Source organism: Sminthopsis crassicaudata, chromosome 2 (genome assembly GCF_048593235.1).
Source record: "Sminthopsis crassicaudata isolate SCR6 chromosome 2, ASM4859323v1, whole genome shotgun sequence".
Taxonomy (NCBI): domain Eukaryota; kingdom Metazoa; phylum Chordata; class Mammalia; order Dasyuromorphia; family Dasyuridae; genus Sminthopsis; species Sminthopsis crassicaudata.
In genome coordinates, this window is record NC_133618.1 from 48,795,794 (window position 1) to 48,817,604 (window position 21,811).

At 36.3% G+C, this 21,811-nt stretch overlaps 1 protein-coding gene across 3 annotated transcripts in view; it reads left to right on the forward strand.

Annotated features, from left to right (window-relative positions):
- Positions 1–21,811, forward strand: part of ANKRD11 (ankyrin repeat domain containing 11) — a 320,143-nt gene that overhangs the window by 273,289 nt on the left and 25,043 nt on the right. For 2 of the 3 annotated variants that reach the window (XM_074286176.1, XM_074286177.1), the window contains 4 exons: positions 18,749–18,919; positions 19,386–19,589; positions 20,933–21,075; positions 21,379–21,526. In XM_074286176.1, the coding sequence (XP_074142277.1) occupies positions 18,749–18,919; positions 19,386–19,589; positions 20,933–21,075; positions 21,379–21,526 (666 nt within the window). Of the gene's footprint in view, positions 1–18,051; positions 18,149–18,748; positions 18,920–19,385; positions 19,590–20,932; positions 21,076–21,378; positions 21,527–21,811 lie in introns of all 3 variants that reach the window. The other variant, XM_074286178.1, reaches the window with a different exon arrangement.

Here is a 21,811-nt window from a genome sequence, read left to right on the forward strand (position 1 = left end):
CCTTTTATAAATGGTTACTATATATTTTAAAATATCTAATTGTAAATTTATGATTTATATATATATTTCTTATTCAAAGCTTTGTGCTGTATTTCTAGGGCAGCTAGGTGGCGCCATAGTGGATAGAACATCAGGCCTGAAGACAAGAAGACTCATCTTCATGAGTTCAATCGGGCCTCAGATATTTACTGGGCAAGTTACTCTATGCCTCAGGTTCCTCATATGTGAGATGAGCTGGAGAAGGAAATGGCAAAGTGCTCCAGTATCCTTGCCAAGAAAACCCTAAATGGGGTCATGAAGAAGAGAGGCAGATGCAATTGAAAATTGACTGAAAGCTGTATGTCTCAGTAAGGCATCATCTTCATACTATCCTTAAAAGATTTATAATTTCTATATTATATTTAAGGAAATTCAAAGTGGCTCATGGTAAGAGCTAGATAGACTATTAGTCTAGTCAGTTAGTGATTTGGAACCTAAGAGTTTGTTTCAGGAAAGGTTTTATATACTAAATTTGTAAACATGCTAATTTCTTCTTTCCTCTTGAGCTCCAGCAAAACTCAAGCTTTTTGAATGCTAGGATTGCTACCTTTTTGTCTTACATGTCAGAGCCTTTTATAATCTACTAGCGCCTTACATTTATATATACACACAGAGCATCTTTATTGATAGGTAAGAACTGGGGAGTCTTTTTTTCCATGATATGGATTTTTAAAAAATCATTAGGACATTTTGGGATAGATTACAAATAGGTTCTCATGAAGAACAGTGATTAGTTTCCAGAGCTATCCATCCTAACTTTAGGAATGATGTAAGCTGAAAGAATCTCTTGTTTTCTAGTCTTTGACAATCTTCTGCCTTTCTTTCCTTTTCTCCCTCAACCCCTCCCCCCATTTTAGTCACTCCTTTTTACATTCCCTTGCTTATGTGCATATATTCCCTCACATCCAGGACATACTTTTATTTACTCTCTAGGAATATAGTATTTTAAAATGCTGCTTCTCTCTCTCTCTCTCTCTTTTTTTTTTTTTTTTTTTTTTTGCTGCTTTCTTTTAAGTTGTCACATTTCCATTTGAGCCATATAGAGGTTATACTCAATGTAGTTGCCTCCAGATTCTTTGAGAGCAGCTTCAGACATAGGATTCCTTGACCTGCCTGTACAGTTAACACGGGATAGAAACTTAAAAGGCCATCTAATCCAAGGCTTTCATTTTGCACATCCAACGCTCTCATTTTGCACATTATTAAACTTCACCCTATTTGAGGGAAGTTGAATTTCTCAAGGTCAGCCAGGTTACAGTTGCCAGAGGTGGAGTCAACCCAGTACCTTAAACTCCCAACAATTTTGATTATATTGTACTGATGCTTTCTTTAAGGAGGGTTGGGGGAATGGGAGAGATTTTTAATTTTATTTCAAGAGTAGTATCAAATATAAATATAGCTTAAACCATATATCTAAGGATCATAGTTCCAGGATTTATTTAAGAGGGCATTTAGAAGATGAACAAAGAAAGAAACTCTGAATTGGTTTTTGGAAGATAAACCATTCAAATGGAGCATTTCAAAAATCTTAGTACAATTCTAAGGGTGAAGGTGAAGGTTCCAAGTCTATATTCTCCCCCCCCCTCCAATATACCTCTTTCACATGGAATAAGAATTGTTATTATTGTTCTCTTTAGTTCCTAGCATAGAACAAGGAACCATGGATGGTGGTTCCATTGGGCAGACTGAGTCTTTGTAAGGAAAAGGCTTCTAACAAAGAGCTATTTGAAAGTGGATGGGCCCTCTGGGGAGGTGGCACATTCTGCCTTACTGAGTGTCTTGATAAAAAAGCTTGTCACTTGTCAGTTGTGTCATAAGAGATTCTCTTTAAGGTATAGAATGGACTAGATGGCTATTTAGGCCCCTTTAACTCTGAACTTCTTTGATTCCAGAATTTGTAATAGAGCCAGAAAGTCATGGGTTTAAATCTTGCTTAAGACACAGATTTGATTCTAAGAGGTTTGATGATCAGAATATGGGTAGGGGGTAGTAATCATCTACTTTTATGTTACCTAATCAGGCCACATCTAGAGATTGTCTTCAGTTCTGGATACCACATGTCTATATTGCTCTCAAAAAATCTGAATCGTAAGCTTTTCTATAGACAGTTGGGATTTGAAACTAAGGTGATAGATGGTAGTGTCTCACCTTCTCTTATACATAAACACACACACATACACCTACTTGAGTAAAACTATCTCTGGAGTATTATTTTTGGTTTTGGGAAGTTCATGGGTCATCTGGGGCATATGTATGAGATGGAATCACGAGTGTGTAGGGCCTCAAACATGCTGTATGAGAATTAACTAAAGGAAGAAAATTAACTGAGAAACTTGGAAAAGATGGGGAGAACATGATAGTAGTCATCCAGTATTGAAGAGCTGTCAACTAAAGCAGGGACTGGATTTGTTCTTCCAGGGCAGCATAAGGAGCCAGGAGAAGAAGCAAGTTCCAGAGGCAGATGTAGAGACAGTGTACTCCAAAACTTCCTAGTAATATTTTCCAAACATAGAAGGGGCTGCCCTTGGGAACTTCTGTTTAGATAAAGGTGATCTAAATCCTGGTGGTAATTCAGACCAGATCCCTGAGGGCTACATGTCAGAGATCAACATCTGTGTTGCATTGTCTACATTTTAATCTAGTTTGTCATCTCTGCTCTAGATGTCTTCTGAGGTCCATTCTAATTTTGAGATTATATTGTTTTAGGAAGAATGTTGAAAATTGGAGAACATCCATCATGGATAGTACATAGGAAGGTGAAAGCCTTTGAGATCATGTTATTTGAGGACAAACTCGAGGAAATACATTCTGGAGCCTGACACAATCTCTCCTCACTTTCTCTTCAGAATACTTCATTTCTTTAGCGCCTTTCCTGAGCTACTGCTAACTGGTGCCCATTCCCTCCTACATCCCCCAGTGGAATAGGTTAGGGACTATTGGTGTTTCTATTTGTAGTGTCCTATATAGATCCTTGTGCAAAGTAAATGTTTGATGAACATTTGTTGATTGTCTAATTTATTAGACAATTACTGTGAGTCAGGCACTGTGTTCAACTTTGGAAGTACAAATAAATGCTTAAAAAATGAATTGAATCAACATTTCAATTCAGAGATTAATTTTGTTCACCTTGTCTTCCAAGGGCAGAACCAAGAATTAGGTAGAAGTTAAAGAAAAGGTTAGATTCTCTTGGGAAAAAATTAGTAATTCACTAAAAAATGAAATGATGGTAGTGGGGGTATGCTAACTAAGTGAAGCTATTATCATTATTACTGATCTCATTCTCATCTTTTATAAGTTCAGATAGAAATTGTACTAGGACGTGTGTGTGTGTGTGTGTGTGTGTGTGTGTGTGTGTGTGTGTGTGTGTCTCCTGGGAACTGTTGCATGGGTAAATAAAATAATTGCCTTTTGTATTTAAATAAAAATATTAATATCTTTTTAAAGTTCATTGAATATGTCTTTGGGGCAGCTTCATTAGGAGACTGAAAAGATATGTACTTCATCCTCTTGCCATATTGTTTTTATTTCTTTTGCTGGATCTCTGTATTTTGAAAACCTCTTGTCCCTTATAGCTTTTAGATTCAAGTATTTGGCAGGGGAAACATCTATTTAAATTGTCCTGAAATTTTTATACATAAAATTGTCTGGATGATTGTTTTACAATTTCTGTCTATGATGATCCAGGCACTGTGCTAAATGCTGGGGATACTGTTAATCAAAAGACAAGTCCTGCCCTCAAGGAGCTTACAGTTTAGTGAAAGGGAGGAGACAATATGCAGGAGGGGGAAAAATGGGGAAATGCTGTCAGCTTTTTCCCTTGAAAGTTGACAGAGGAACAGATGCAAAGAGAAAAATAAAAATAACATTGAAATCTGTATTCATGTTCCATCGGTTTTTTTCTTGGGAGATAGTTCTGAAGGAATTACAATGAAACATGCTATCTTGGATTATCATATTTATCAGAGTAGCCAGTCTTTTACAGTTGATCATCTTTATAGTATTATTGTTGTTGTGTACAATGTTTTAGTTATGCTCATTTTACTTTGCATTAGCTCACATATACTGGTAGCATCCTGCTCATCATTATGTATAGTACAATAGTGTTCCCTCACAATCATATACCACAACTTGTTTAGTTATTCCCTAAGTGATAGGCAAGTATTTTTTGTATATATAGGTAGGCCTTATCTTTGGGATATAAGCTTAGTTGTGGTGGTCAAAGGATATTTGTGTTTTTCTAGTCCTTTTTTATAGTTCCAGATTGTTTTCCAGAATGATCAAAATCACTTCACAACTCTACCAAAAGTCCATTTAGTGTCTCAATTTTCTCATCCTCCAGAATTAATCATTTTCTTTTGTGTCAGATTAGCTAAACTGATAGTAGTACCTCAAAATTGTTTTAATGCTGTAAATGTGTGTGTGTGTGTGTGTGTATGTGTGTGTGTGTGTGTACACATACCCACATATACACACTATTGATATATTTGATAAATGAGGCCTTAATCTGAAAATTTTACTCTATTTCCCCATATCCCATCCCCAGTTATGATTACTAGCTATGCATTTCCTTTTATCCTTTTTTGCCTATTTATACTACTCTCTTCTTTCATCCTGTCCATCCTCAAAAGTGTTTTGCCTCTTACTACTGCCTCTCTAAATCTGCCATTCTTCTTATCAGCCTAAAGATAAGATAGATTTCTTGCCACAGGCTCTGGTGTACTTGTGTTCCTCCTTGTCCTGGAGCTGCCATCCAGTACTGCAAATGGGATCTGAGTATGAGCCTAGGGACAGAGCCCTCCAACCACTGCCAACAAAGGGTCTCCTGTAATCTCCTCCCAACCAGTTGTTTAACCCTCTTACTTATTGTCAGCTGAACTCTTCCAGAAGCCACAGCTGCTGCTGTTGATTTAGTCTGCATTAGCATAGTCTGAGATGGACTGAAATCCATGTTACCCAGATGCAACAGAACTTTCTTGCTGACCTTCTAAGTTGTCTTTTTGACTGCAAAATTTCCCATACTTTTATGGGTTTTGCCACTCTAGAATTTGTTTTGAGGCATTTTAAAAGTTTTTGGGAGAGTCCAAGCATGTTTTCTACTTAATTTCTTTTCTATCTTGTTTTCTATTAATTATTGTTCAAGTAATATGCCTTCTCTGAGGTCCCTTCTTATTTTTAAGTTTCTGTGTAGTAATTCTGATACAACCCTATGCTATACTTATGCTATATAGTTCAGTCCTTACTAAACCTTATATAAATGTTTAAGTTGCAGGCTGTATTTGAAATTGGGTCTATAAAATCCAGGAGGTTAATCAGATGTCCAAATATTCATTTCTTTTCACAGAAGTTGGCATGGTGAGAGGTCAGCTCTAGCAAGTTAGGAAATAATGAATGCTAATTTGTATCAGCACAGATTTATGGAAATAAAAATTTACCAAAACCCTTTTTTGTGTGTTGAAAAGTTTTTCTATCTATTTACAAGTTTTTATGAGAATTGAAGCTAGCATATGAAACACAAACACAAACACTGCTGCTGTAGGATAATTGAGTCAAATGCTGTTAACATAGCAAATGGCAGTTGTGTCCAAGAAAATTAGATAGACCTTTGTTCTGTTCTGCTGTAGTTGACTACAGTAGTGCCTGTTTGGAAAGAAACCAGGAACTTATGTAAAAATCTAAAAATGTGGCAGTCAGGTCCAATTTGTCTGTAATATAATTAATGGAACCAGGAAAGGGGGGAAAAAGTTGTTTATTCATTTTGAAACAGGAAATATCAGACTAACAAAAAGCACAAGAATGACCACAACTTTCTCTAAAAATAGGCATAAAGAATGAAGGAAATACTTCACATCACACTAAGGGTATAGCAGAGAGTCTTCTTTCAGAAGTTATTTTCCATCTTAATCTCATCAGAAGCCCCATATAATGTTATATCTCTCCATAGAATCCAGATCATTAAATACACACACACACACACACTCTCACTTAGGGAATTCCTCTGAGAATCATATTAGCTGAAAATAATGTATAACACATTAAATGAAAAACACTTGGAAAAAACCATTTTGAGGTTGTATATAATATAATGACTTACTTGGATTCTGGTCTAGATGTACAAAAATGGCTTGATCTCAAGTAGGCATTAGTATTGTGCTTGTAATATAATATAATTAATTCTTTCTTCTTCTGAGTTAATCAGAAGGTTTACATTTTAAATGTTTAATGATATGCCCATTAACTTAGTCAATAAACATTTTAAAATATCCTACTCTGTAGAAGGCACTGTAGGGGATATAGGCAGTGGAGATAGAGAATAGGATAAAAGACAGGGCCTTCTCTCAAGGAGCTCACAGTCTAATGAATGCAACACAATATGTAAACCACTGTGTACAAAAAGGCTTCAGACAAGATAAATGGAAAATAATCAATGAGGTCGATCATTTTAGATACACATTTACCACATGTAGCTCTGTGTTAGAATGTGTATATGGATGTCTTGTGAGCATTAGTAGGCTGTATCCTATTTCTAGTTATTCATGAAAATTGATGTAAAATATATCTTTGAGGAAATGTATGATCAGCAAAGCCAAGTAGCAAAAGTATGAGATGAAATATGAATCACCTGATTACCACACTGGGTAGCCACAATGTTACTTATGAAACATTTAAAGACCTGAGGGAAATCTCTTCTGTATGGGTTGGATCTCCAATGCCTCAGTGGAGGTTTTTATTGGAGGACATGGAAAAGGATTACATAGAATGAATCATGGGTAGGAGTGCAGTTTTTGCTAATGAAATGTAACATCCTAACCAATTAGAAATAATTCCATTGTATCAAAATAAAAATGCACCTTTATTCCATCTTTTCAGAAAGTGTGGTGGTAGATACTATGGTACCAGATACTTTCAGGCTTGACTAATGCAAAGATCAGTTTGAATCTCTCCCTCCCCTTCTTACCCCCTCACCCTTTTTTCCCCCCTTTAATAGAAGCATGACTGTGCGCAGGCAGGAGACACATAAAAAGAAAACCCTCTTCCCCTTTCCCCCAAATCCTTACTCTAATGTTCTGTGAGATTTAAGCATCTACACAGTTAAACAGAACACTTTCATCATAATGTCTGTATTCTTTATGGCACCTTTATGGTTAAAGTTAGAGCTGTTTTGAATGAACAATTTTAGCTCTGCAAAAATTTCTTGGGAAAAAAAAAATCTTTTCACTGATTTTCCATGCCTTTTGGTATGGAAAGTAAAGTTGGAATGCATACTCAGGTAGGGTAGAGATGCCCAAAAATCACTTAAGGAGAAGGAAACTTTTTTTTTTTTTTTTTTGCCACTGAAAAACCCAAAAATGCTTTTTTCCACTTAAGGTTATATAAGACATAGGCTATGCTTTTTTGCCAGCTTGAATGAATCTATATTGGAATGCTTAAGTCTAAATTGTGGCAGAGCCAAAAACTTTTCCCTGAGCATAACTAAGGCAACAGCTCAGCACTGCTCCCTAATGGTTACGTGCTGTGATGGTCTCTCTCTTCACTCAATTTGGGCCAGAGACTCTTCACACAAGGCCTGTCTTACAACTGTCATTCAACTGGGCTATTTTAATCCACAACATCTTGGAAATGAGTCTAGGGTGAATGTTAAAACATTCTCCTGGGGTCTGAGTGGGAAGGATGCCCTCGTTGAGTCCCTGGGGACTCTCAGTGACTTTGCTGCTGCCTCAGCAGCCAGCTGCTGCTGGGAGCAGGTGGAGATTCTAGAAGGGGCCTGAGAGAGAAGGAGGTGAGAAGATAATGTATGATTAAAAAAAGAATGAAGATTTTAGCCGTCATAAAGAAACGAGAGAGTTCTATGATAAAGCTGAAGTATTAATGGCACTAGAATTCTGGGGGATTAGAAAACAAACTTCATTTTGAAGTGTGAGTCTAGTTGTTTGTCTCAGAAAATAAGTGAATACAGAGAAAATGCTTTTTCGAGGCTTTATAAAGTGCTTTTCCCAAACCCTTTTAAACTTTTATAGAAGGAAATATTTTTCAAACTTTAAATGAGGGAGTGTCAGAGGAAGAAGTATTATATTTGTTTCTATCAAAGTTCACCCAATTGAAAAGCCAGCTTTTTTGTTTGTTTTCCTCTCCAAAAAAAGTTCTGAAAGAGAGCCAGACTTTGTCTGATCTCTGTGAAACACTCTTTCTTGGAATTGCTGGTATAGGTTTGCCCATCTCTATTAAGATTAAAGCAGAAACTTTAATCTTCTTTATAAACTTTATATTTGGGGTTTTTTTCCATTGTTGTGTCATTGGGAGTGATTGATTTTACTTTATTTTTTTCATTAAGTAGTGAGAATTTTAAAAAGTAGAGAGGGCTTTTATTTATTATGGTGGCAGCAAATCTCTTATTAGATAGCATTTAGCAGTAGTTATTGATGCACTTACTACTGTGGTAGTTACTAGACAAAGTATCTATAAAAATGATCATCTAAAGGAAGTCTAGAACACTAGTATTGATAGTTATATAACTAAATATATATGCATGAAGACTTAATTTCAACAATTCTTTGTTGAAGTTCTTTGTTTCTTTTGTGACTGACATTTAGATTCTTATAATATTATCTAAAGTAGGTTTAGGATTTGAGGCAGTGAGTAAGTGCCTGGAATTTGGTGCCTTTTAATTAGGCACCAAATTATAGAGTTATACAAGGATATTCAAGGGCAACAGAGAAAAACGGAAAATGACTTAACTTAAGGTGTCTGGAACCACATGAGAGAAGTAGGAATGGCAAATTGACTCTGATCCTCTTAAATTGTCTAAGCAGATCACAAAGCAAGAACAGAAAAGGTATGACATTCATAAAGGAACCATGGAGCTTAAGATTTTGTATAGTCTTAGATGGATTTTCAAAATATTTAATAAATTTTTCCATGGGCTTTTCCCCATTTCCCTTTTACTTGCAAAAATCAAAAGACAGCAACAATTTTTTGAATCATAGACTCTCTCTCACTAGGCAGACAGTTGTTAAAACTGTAGAAATGTAAATTGGGGAATTTCTTTATAAAACTGATTATGAGGGGAATGAATGAGGCCATCAAGGAGACAAGTTGAGAAAAAAATATGAGGAGAAAGGAATGTTGCAGTTGCTGGTGGAATGGAGAATTTAAGTAAGGCCTTGTTGGTCAGCTGTATCATAAGTTAGAGAAGAAAAGAACTAGAAGAATTAAGAGTAGAATGGGAGGAGAGGAAGAAGTAGGATCCTAACTTATTTATCAAGGAGTGAGTGGATGTGAGACTACGAATGTAGACTGTACTTTGACAAGTTTGGCAACAAAGGGAAGGAAAAGAATAGTGACTTAAGTTATAAGGTAGGTCAAGGAAAAGCTTTTTCAATAATTTGCACATTTGAGCATGTCTTATAGAGAAATTAACAGTCTATGAAGCAAAAGGAAAGGAATGGTGATGTTCAGTTACATTAAAGGTTAAGTAGGTTTTTTTCGTAGGCTAATTAGAGAGCCTTTCTTGATTATAATAATAACAAAATATACTAAAATTGAATTGTTCTATAGGATAGGCATTCAATTAGGCATTATACTCATTTTAAAGCTCTTAAGTGATTTGTCCACAGTCATTCTCAGGGGCAAGATTTGAACCTGGATTGTTTTTTACTCCAGGTACAGATCTCTACCCATTAAGTATTCATATTCCTAATTCAAATCTATGACTTTTTTTTTTTTAAGCTTTTTATTTATTTATTTTTTATTATATCTTTTTATTGACTGAACATAGGCCTGGGTAATTTTTTACAACATTATCGCTTGTACTCACATCTGTTCTGACTTTTCCCTTCCCTCCTTCCACCCCCTTCCCTAGATGGCAAGCAGTCTTATACATATTAAATATGTTATAGTACATCCTAGATACAATATATGTGTGTAGAACCTAACAGTTCTCTTGTTGCACAGGGAGAATTGGATTCAGAAGGTAAAAATAACCTGGGAATAAAAACAAAAATACAAACAGCTTACACTCATTTCCCAGTGTTCCTTTTCTGGGTGTAGCTGATTCTGTCCATCATTGATCAATTGGAATTGGATTAGATCTTCTCTTTATTGAAGATATCCTTTTCCATTAGAATACATTCTTATACAGTATCGTTGTTGAAGTATATAATGATCTCATGGTTCTGCTCATTTCACTTAGCATCAGTTCATGTGAGTCTCTCCAAGCCTCTCTGTATTTATCCTGTTGGTCAAATCTTATAGAACAATAATATTCCATAACATTCATATACCACAATTTATCCAAACATTCTCCAATTGATGGGCATTCACTCAGTTTCCAATTTCTTGCCACTGCAAAAAGAGCTGCCACAAACATTTTGGCACATACAGGTCCCTTTCCCTTCCTTAGTATTTTTTTGGGGTATAAGCCCTAGTAGTAGCACTGCTGGATCAAAGGGTATGCACAGTTCAAATCTATGACTTTTAATAGTAACTTTAAAAAAATTTTTTTTAGACTATCACTTTCAATTCCATTTCACAGGTGAGGTTAACTTGGTCAAAGAATCTGAGAAGATTCAATTCCAGGTTTCTTGATGAACATCATTGTTTCAGTGATTCACCTTCTGTCTTCAGGCATAGGAAATTAGCTTCCATGTTGTTCTTCTTAGAGAAGCTTGTGTTGCCAACCAAGAGCTGGATTGTATCAAACAACAACAGTTAGAAACATTTTTCCTGCTTAATTCATCAATTTTTGCTCAAGACAGGCTAATTTTCTCCTGTTTATCATAAGTACATGAATGACCTAGTACCAGTGACTTGGAAACTTCCCAATATTTCTGAACAAGGCAATTTGATTTTTTTTCCTTTCCCTTTTCCTAACTTGTTTAATTGTTTTAAGGGGCTTAAAAGATGACTGCTTCTGTGATTTGAGGTAATTATGACTCAATTCCCCTCTAAAGTGAGTATAGACTCTTCTAGCAATTTATTGATAAAAGCCCAGAATAGAGAAGTAACTTAAGCAAAGTCTCCAAGTGCTGTGACTCCAAATTCTGTGCTTTTACTGGCATGCCATTACTTGGAACTTTTGCTGTTAAGACCATTAGCAATTCATGGAACATAGACAGTAAAGAGAATGAGACTAAGACAGAATATGGGGAAGAGTGAGTGAGGCGTGGATGGACCACGCTTGGCTTGTGAACCTCAGAGAGGTGGGGCTCAAGTCAGGAGCTGCAGAGACTGCTGGAATAGGAAAGCTTCTAGGAGGCAAAGCAATGAATGACAGTGAATAGTGCTGAGAAGAGCCAGAAGATGTCATGTGTTTCTTTACCTTTGCATTCTTCAGTCTTTGCTGCCTCTAGTGAACATGACTTGTTATAAATACATTGTTCTGTGCTTCAAGTAATAATAAATTCATTCTTACTCTGAACTTTAGAATGCTTGAGCCTTGAAAGAATTATAGGTCCTATTGGGGCATCATATGTGCAAAGAACACAAACCTTAGAGACAGGGAAACTCTGTTGAGTTGGATCTCCTCTGCCTCTCACAACTTTAGTTGACTTAGAGAAATTAAATTCCCTGGATTTCATTTTACTCAACTAGAATGAGAGATTAGACTAAATTAGTTTCTGGCAATGCAGCGAGTTTAAAAAAAAAAATTTTTTTTTTCACTACCTCCAGAATGTTTGGAGTGTTTTTTCTTTTTTCTTTGTTTTCAAGATACTTCCTTGAGGCAGCTACATGACACTGTGGATAGTGCACCAGCTCTGAAGTTAGGAGGATCTGAGTTACAATTCAGCCTCAGGCAATTAATACTTTCTAGTTGTATGACCCCAGGCAAGTCATTTAACTCCAATTGCTTCAGGGAGGGGGAAAAAAAAAAAGGATGCTTCCCTTTAGTTGTATAGATTTCCACAACTAGATGGTCTTTGAGAAAAAATAATTATCACCTTGAAGCTAATTAGGTTATCAGCCTGATCAAGACTAGTTAGAAAAATGCTCAAACAGTTGGCATGTAGTCTGCCACCATGTCCATACTGAAATTGTTTTAGTCTTGGTTAATGTGTGTTGAAATAAAGATTGTGAACATTGTATCCACAATGATAAGCAAAGTGCCTGACAGCAGGAGCTTAATAATAAAGTTTTGACTTGTCAAAGTCTGAAATCCTAAAATGATCTTTTAGGACCCAAAATAATATTGCCATGCCATGGTGAAATAGAAAAAAAATTTCCCCCCCAGTAATACAGTTCAAGAGATAAATATATTATGTGATGATGTACCTAGGTGCATATGCATATGAGAACAGAATCTTTTTGCAATTGTATTTTGAGAATTTGGTAATGCTTATATGTACACACATATCTGTTTACTAAATTTGACTTGGGAGGAAGGTGCATGATGTGTAGTAAATGGAAGGAATAGGTAAGAATAATACTGGTTGTAAGAGGCCCCAGGTGGTATGCAATAGAGGACTTAAAAATAACTGAAAGCTCATTTTTGCAAATGAAAGAGTTTTGGGAAAAGTTGGGAAAAGTATTGGTGATTTGACTTTTTTAATTTCTGAGTTTTCCCATGTTTTGTTATATTGGAGTTTAATCACCATTTTGTGAAATATATTATATGTGTGATTGGATGTATTAAAGATAAAATCTAACTGCAAAAAATTCCAAGAATTATCTTGAGAATAATTTAGCATTTGAAACTTTGAGTCACCGAATTTGAAAGGTAGAAGTAGAAAGTTTACATTTTCATCATCCTATTCCTGGATGGCCAGGCATAAATGAGAAGACTGAGTAAAAGATATGGCAACTATTCTTTCATGAACCAAAAAGGAGAGAGACACATTCTTTAGAGATGGTACATTCAAATAAGTATTCAGATGGAAATATTAAAAGGAAAACGAGGGGTTCAGACTAGAAAAGTGTGTTTAGGAATTACCTCATAAAACAACGAGGCTCCATATTAAACACACTCCAGTCATGGTTGAACCAAACTGTTATTTGAAGCTTTAAGGGAACTGCTTCTCCACTAGGTTAGACAAACTTTACATTAATGAACCGTAAGATGGAAAATTCAGGAAATTAATTGTTGCTGTGGTCACAGCTGTCTTAAAACGCTAGTAATGCATTGTGCAGCTCTGGAATGTTTTCTATTTTTCAGAAACTCTTATGTTCTCATTTCTGATTTTCACAATAACCCTTTGTGATAGTGGTTGACACTTAAAAGTACAAGCAATTTGCATTTTGTTTTCTTTCTTAGATTTTCTTTTTTCCTTCTTGATCTGATTTTTTTGGGGCATCAAGATAATTGTATAAATATGCATATATCTATTGTATTAACATATTTAACATGTATTGGGTTACCTGCAATCTAAGGGAGGGGATGGAGGGAAAGAAGGGAAAATTTGGAGCACAAGGTTTTGCAGGGGTCAATGTTGAAAAATTACCCATGCATATGTTTTGTCAATAAAAGCTTCAATAATAATTTTTAAAAAGCTACAGAAGGACTTGCTACCAAAAACAAACAAATAAATAAAGTACAAACAATTGGAATGATGGAATTAGGAAGTTGAGTTCTTAAGAGGCCACCCAGCAGATGAGAGCTTGATTCTTGTCATTTCATTGCATTATATCATGTGATTACTCAACAGGCATTAAATATTTCCCGTATAATAAGAGTTGGAGATTTTTGTGATTTTATCAATAATAGGAACTGGGGGTGGGGGAGTTCAATGCCAATGAAGATCAGGACTTGTTACAGTGACCTGAGTTCAGAATCATCCTCACCTAGTTGCTTATATAAGTGACTGATATAAGTCTGCCTGTCCTGAGCAGTGGAGATAATGTTACTTATCTCACAAAGGCTGTTTGTGAGGATCAAATGAGATAGTCACCTGGTCAATTAGCATTCTTAAGAATTCACTACTTGTCAATAGAAAAACAATCCCAGTCCTGGAGGAGCTTACATTTTAGTGGGAGAAAGCATCATAAAAAGAATTGAAAAGAGGATTCCCAGCTAGAGCAATTTAACCTGGAGGGGAGAGAGAAGAAATAACCATTTAAGTGCCTACTTTTTGCCATTCTGCTAATCCCTTTACAGATATTTGATTTGATAAATATCATCTCATTTGATCTAAAAACAAGTTAGCCTGGACTCCTTCTTTAAATAGAAGAATTTTAAATTAGAAGAGCCATCCAATTATAGGGAGAGACTGAGGATACTTTCATTGTGTACCTTCCATGACATCATAATTTTGTTGTATTATATTTTAATGGAATTGACTTTTTAGTGATTTTAGTGAGACATTTCAGGTTCCAAATTACTCTGGAATCATAGTCATGATAGTTTTGTTCATGGTGTGTCAAAGTTCATCCAAAGATTGTAATTGTTATAGAAGTTCATAATATATAGAAACATTCTGGAAACAAAACTTCTCTGCCCAACTTTGGAGCTTTAAAAAATAATAAAGCTTTCCTTGGGGAGTTCAAGGGGGCTATTCTTTCTTATACTTGGCCCATCTCTGGCTTTTTCTCTGGATCCAAAGACCAGTGTTACTGGAATGGAAGTACTTGGGGGCCAGGGATAAGATGGAAAAGGGCTGGATTATGGAGGACTTTGGAAATAAAATTTTTTAGAGTGCTTTGCAAATTTTGAAGCTCTTTAAAATCCTGTTAACTATTATTATTTCAGGAAATACCAAGTATCTGTTACTGCTTTGATGACATCTCCCCAACTTCACCATTACTGTGAAGGGTATCACATTATGTTGCTACTCTTGATTATTCAATCTCTCTCAACCTTTCCCTATTCCCCCCCCCCAAAAAAAAATTCCAGTCTATCAATTGTATAATTTTATACCTTTGCACTGATTCCCCCCCTCTCCCCCTTCCTTCCATCTTCTTGATGCCCTCCCTGAATGTAGGCCCTTGGTATCTCCTCCTGTACTTTTCTGCTTGGTTTCCCTGCCTCAGATCTCTCCCCACTCCAAGCCATTCTTATCTGTCAAATGAACCACATCGTCATCTTTTCCCGTTCTTTAGTCAATTCTAATTGTTCTCTATGGTTCCAGAATCAAATATAAAATCTTCTGTCGCCCTCTAAAGCCCATGTGATCTAGTGTCACTAGTCTGCTTGTGCTCTCACAAGTCTCTGGGTCTCTCTACTCTCCACCAGCTTCATTGACTTTCTTGCCTCACATTTTCTTTCTTCACGTCTTCCTGTGACTTTGTCTCATCTTTTTTTTTGAAATCTCCCTTGATACCTGTTAATGCTGGAGCCTTCTGTTATTATCTCCAGTTTGTTTGCTTGTAGTCTCATCCATTAGACTGTGAGCTTCCTAAGGGCTTGCATCTTTTCGTCCTTCATTGTTTCCAAAGCATTTTAGCACAGCATCTTAAACAGTGCTTAGTGACTGACTTTGTTCCTGGCATCGACATTTTCTTTAGACCCTAGATGGGGGGTGGGAGTTGGAATTCTTTTGTTCAAATCTCAGATATATATGTAAGCCCATTTTTAGGATTGCATGAACCAGTTGCTCTCACCAACATGTATTTATTCATTGCTTTATTTTACAATGATCTGTGCATGCAGACCACATTACTAGAGCTTTGAAAAATTGTCAGCTGTTTTAGTCTGTTTCATCTTGGACTTGATCACTCAGACTGAATATGCTCCATTCCATAGTTATAACCGTGGCCTGTTTCAGCTCATTAATTAATTACATTCTTAATGATTCAGATCAGATTTTTATTTGGTACCAGGAAATATTCTGCCAAATCCTTCATAATCAAAATTACTTCTAGTAGTATTAGGTTATCAAAGTATGGCAAGATATGGTTACATTATTTCATGTAGGGTGACATCTGCAACAGATTTCTGTAGCAGTCTTATCTTTCCTTACTGCTTTCCTGAATGGGCATTAGAAAGACAGGAAGAAGGGATAATAAGCATGTGTTAGAACATATATTCTTCACATTGCCAGAATTAAAATAAATGGACACACATATTAAAATTTTTTTTCAGCTACATAGAAATAAATTCATGATTTATAAAAATTTTGGTAAGAGATCCTTAATAATATTAATTATCTCAAACCATCCTGATATCTGAACTGCCTTTGGAGAGAAAAAAAGAAAACATATGGCAGTATTGTCATTTATTATGATTCCAGGCTGTGGCAAATCAAATAAAAATGCTATTGGGAAATACTTAACAAAATAAATAAAAATACAGTAACACACAGGTAATGTTAATGTGTGGTTTTCTGGCATCCATTTCTACTTGAATTTGATACCACTGACTTATAAAAAAGTGATATGGGAAAAAAAAAAACTAAGTCTTTGATATATTCTAAATATGCCTGGATGAGTTAATATAGATAAGAACAAGGGCAGAAAGTCTTGCTTACTCTAAGCATGGAACTTCTTTAGCCTTTGAATCTAAAAAAGATATTTATGGCTATCTACTATAGGGAACATACTTTTAGAAATCTGTTTTATCTAAAAGTTCACAAATTCCATCCCTAGGCATAATAATAGCCTTTCTAGGCTTTTAGAGTAAAATAAATGTACAAAATAACTGTCCTTGCTAACTTGGCCTTTTGAGTCTGCTTGTATATCTCCAGAATTACAGAGATTAAATTTCACAATATTAGATGAGTTTTCTCATGTGTCTCTTTTTCTCTTTTGATCTCATGAAATCTAGTGTAGTTGATTTTAACAACTTTCTATCTTCTCCCCCTGTTCTTGCGCACATTCTTGGCTCTATGTATTTAGGCAGACTTGCCAGATATTTAGGAATCCAAGTAATACAAACACATAGTCTCTTTATACACATTCCTAGCAAAGTAAGAGATTCAGTGTAACAAGCAAAACTCTCTCTTCAATTCATGAAAATCAGCCTTTTTGATGGGATGACTTCTATGAGAGCCATTTTATTAGTTATTTTCTAACAGTAAGATCCATATAGGGAACAAACCTAATTTATGGTGTAGGCTATTTATAAAGGTCTTAAAATGGAAGTTATAATATAAATGAGGAACAAATATCCCCAAGGATGGAAATTTATCAATGCCAGTTAAGAGGCATCCATGGGGAGATAGTATTATAATAAGACATATTCTAGAATTTCAATATCTAAGTACATCATATAAGAAAATTTTATAAATAGGAATTTTTAAAAGTAAAAAACCCTACCTTTGTTGTAACTATTACAATTGATTTGAGTTTTTTAGATTTAGATGAGTAGCTCACACTTAAACAATAATATGCCTCTGTTCAAAGTGTTAACAGAACAGACACTTCTCTTAAATTTAAAAAAAACATTTCTTTTTTCCCTGAGAAAACTAATAATAACTCTTTAAGAGTTAGTCTTTGGTGTTCACTTCAAGTGAACTTATTTGGTTCTTTCTATATTACTAGGAATTATGGATGCTATGAGCATGTTGACTTTAAAGTTGTATTCCAAATATTTAAAGATCTTGGGCAAAGAAATAGTTCAGGAGAAACCTCCCAGTTTTTGGTAACTTTCCTTTGAAAGAGTTTTAATAAGGCATGCAACAATTTGCTTTTTGAAAAGCCATCACTCCCAGGATCCCCATGTGTATAATAATCTAGAGATCACAAATTTCTGTCAAGATCCCAGGTTCCAGCAGCCAGGCTCTAGCTAATCAAGAAGAGCTTTAGATTCTGGCTTTGCTGTGACCTTGATCAGGAAGTCAACTTTAGTGACTTCCCAATTGTCTGCATGGGAAGAAAACATCCATAAAGAAGTTGAAGGTATTACCCCCCTCCTCCCTCCCCGTCCCTCTCCTCTGCCCCTCCCCCTTCCCTGTCCCCTTCCAACTCCTTTTAAAAAAAAAAAAAAAAAAGGAAGAAAAGCACAATGTGTTTTTGCTACCAATTGACAGGATATTTTGTAACGGTTCAGACAATAAGTCGAGGATTTACTTTATTATGAAGAGAATGAGATGGAAACATTTCAGAGCTGTTACATTGTATCTTGTTAGTGCTTTGTGTTGATGCTTTTAGATGCCTCCAGTTCAGTCCATGTTGTGGTACTACAAGGCTGGTACACTCCTCGAAGCATCATGGCATGAAATGGAGGTTCCTAGAAGCAAGAAGAAAGGTACAGTACTGATCAGTTGGCCTTGACTTATTTATTTTTAACTATTTTTCCCCTTTTACCTCTGCATTATTTTGGGGGGAGGGGGGAAGAGAAATGTTAATAGCTACCTTTACTTAATGGCTAAAAACTTGCTTTATGTGCAACCAAGCTGACCCATATCAGAAAAAAAAAAAAAAAGTGGTTTTAAACAAGGCTTCCCATGTATGTTGTTATTTTTCTGGCCCCAAATGTTACCAAGAAGTTCAAAAGAGCAAATGAGGTTGTTCCTTGTGTGTTTTACTGCCAAGGCACAGTGGGGTGAAGGTTTGATAACTGAAGTCTTAGTATTGAATTTGTTGGCTGATTTGTAGGGCATTTAAATTGCTCTACATTTCAGAAGTAATTCCAGGAGAGTCATTCTTGGGTAGCATCAGTATTTCCGACTTTTTTGTTTTTTATACTCAATGACCTTTCTTTTTGTTCTTTTAAGCTGTCAGATTGAATGAAAATGCCGCTATTAGTTCTTCCCTTAAAAATTAGTCACTATTTCACTTGTGAAAGTTTCCACCAGATGAAATCTTCCCCTCCCTTTTTTTTCCCCCCCTTTCACATACCTCACAGAAAAGCAGGGTCCTGAGCGGAAGAGGATTAAAAAGGAGCCCGCCACCAGGAAACCTGGTTTACTGTTTGGAATGGGGCTATCTGGAATTAGAGCAGGTTATCCACTGTCAGAGCGTCAGCAGGTCGCCCTTCTCATGCAGATGACAGCAGAAGAGTCTGCAAACAGCCCAGGTGAGCGTGGAAGTGATGGTTTTGGGGGCAGGGAAAGGCCATGGCACTGAGGCCGGGTGGAGCCCAGCCTTTCTGAGCCAGGGCTCCATTCAGAAAGGGACCTCAGAAGGCCTTGCTGCACTGAAGATAGGAGATGGCCTCACATTGCCTGTGGTGTCCCTGATGGATTTTTTTCTTTTCCCCATGCAATTAAAAACAAAAAGGAAAAACCTGTTTAGCCGTGGATCTTCATGTACCTTGTTTCCATGGAAGTGCTAAGTAATTTACCTCACATTTAAAGCTTTAAGCCTCCTACAGCAGAGAGCACACGTTGTGCTTATGTACCCAGTCATGCCAGGGATTGTGGCGACTTAGGGGAGAGGATGGGGGGGGCTGACGGCCCTGTGAGTTTGAAATGCTGCAACAGCTCCCTCTGTGGGTTTCCTTTCTGGTAAAACTCTTCCCTTGTGATCTCCTTGTTGAGCAGTAGACACAACACCAAAGCATCCCTCTCAGTCTACAGTTTGTCAGAAGGGAACTCCTAACTCTGCCTCCAAAACCAAAGATAAAGTAAATAAGAGAAATGAGCGTGGAGAAACTCGACTGCATCGAGCTGCCATCAGAGGAGATGCCCGGCGCATCAAGGAGCTCATCAATGAGGGAGCCGATGTCAACGTGAAAGACTTTGCAGGTAACCCTTCAGTGTGGCCTTGTCTTTTTCCCTGGGACCATCTATAGGAGGAATGGGAATTCCTTAGCCTGGGGAAACCAGTGGTGTGCTAAGTCACATCCCAGGTTTAGTGCTGAGGCACTTGAGCAGCTCCCATTCTGATTGTGTGAAATCAGGTAAGTTATTTAATCTCTTAGGGCCTGGTCTTGCTTTATTCAGTTCAGTTCAGCAAATACAAATGTCACCTATGGTATTGGCAAGTGTGCTCAGTGTTAGTCTTCTGTCTTTGTGGAACTTATATTCTGGGTATGCAATGAATAATCAATCTCTGAGGTCTCTTCCTGCTCCAAGCTCAATTTCCAATCCACTTTCACACATGAAAGTGGATTATGTCTTACTAAATTTAGCCAAGTTCCCTTCTACAAATAGGCAGATGTATTAGAAAAGATAAAGGTATGTCAGAATGCCTGAGTTCAGACTCTTTAGGTTTTTATATTTCTCTTATTGTCACGCACACATCTGGAATGTATCATATGATAGTATTTGAATGCCGGAAAGACTCCCTTAAATACAAACAACATATTAAGGTATTTTTATTTATCTTTTATCTGTATTAATAATATTTTTATATAGCAAGAGGAAAAGCAAGAGGAAGATGAAGATTGAAAGTAATCAAAAATGAGGACGTTGGATAATGATGCTTTCTTCCAAGGTCCCTTCCATCACTGACATTTTGTGACCATTGAAGAAATTCTGTTTTTGTTCCATCTAACTAACTTCTCTTTTTAGGGCTTGGAAAAGGGTGTTTCATATGTAATGGTATCTTTTTTTATATGAAGAGAGTTGCTATTTCATATATATATATATAAAATGTAATTTCATTTTTCTGGGAATCATCACAATCAGTGTTTCATGGAAAATGTAAAGGAAGTGAATGTATTTCTAAATAAAATTGTATTCCCTTTTCTGTAGTTCCTGAAATATATCTGAGATTGGAATTTTCAAAGTGTTAAATTTGTTTATCGTTTTTGAAGGTGTGGGTTTTGGGGCTTCTGAATTTAATCTGGCTCTTTTCTCTGTGGAATCAAAAAGAGTTTCCTCAACACCACTGACAAAGATTATTGAGCCTATTCAGATTGTTTGGAAAATTGATTCAGTCAATTCAGATTTCTTCCCACATTGTTCTGAGATTGTCCAATAATAGTAATAAATAGAACACTGTCTCTGAGATGGAATTTTAGAATTTTTTTATTAAAGTTAAGAAGAATTGAAGTCTTTGGGACACAGAAATCCAAAAGAGCCCCTCTCGATATGTTTTTCACCTGTCCTTCCACCAATATTAAATATCACACGTCCATTTTCAGGCTGGACAGCATTGCACGAGGCATGTAACCGAGGTTATTATGATGTTGCAAAGCAGTTGCTTGCTGCAGGTGCTGAAGTCAATACAAAGGGGTTGGATGATGACACCCCATTGCACGATGCAGCCAATAATGGTCACTACAAGGTGAGTAACCTCATTTCCTAGATTTTGCAGGCTCTACTATGGTTCTTTTTTGACAGCTATCCTTCAAATTGCTTTTATAAGTGACCCCCCCCCTTTTTTTTTTTTTTTTCCTTTCTAAACATGAATACTTTCTTGTATTCTCATTACCATCATCATACTGGTGTCTCCTCACTCTTCTGTGTCTTAAGAGCTTCCCTAATGAGAAAAATTTCAGTATATCCTCTACTTACAGCTCTATATCAATATGACAAAATGAATTACACTTGCAGAAACGATTTTCTAATGGGATTATTGTTTTGTTAGGTGGTGAAATTACTATTGCGATATGGAGGGAATCCTCATCAGAGTAACAGGAAGGGAGAGACACCTTTGAAAGTAGCCAATTCTCCAACAATGGTGAACCTCCTACTGGGGAAGGGTACCTATACCTCCAGTGAAGAGAGCTCAACAGGTAAGAAGATAGCTTTTTTGTATTTTATCACATTATCACATATCATTTTATCACATGTTACACAGTGATTATAGCTACTTACTGTCATTATGATTAGAAAACTGTTAGGACTTCTAAAGTAATCTTAAGAACTGGAGTTTATAAAACTTTTGGGCTATCAAATCTTAAGAACTCATTCCTACTGCATCTGCAGGCCTCACCTACAATGGACTATAACTGTCTCCAATAGTTGTTTCCTGTTTACCAGTGTTAAATTTAAGAAGATGGTGGCAGTAGTTGTGAGCT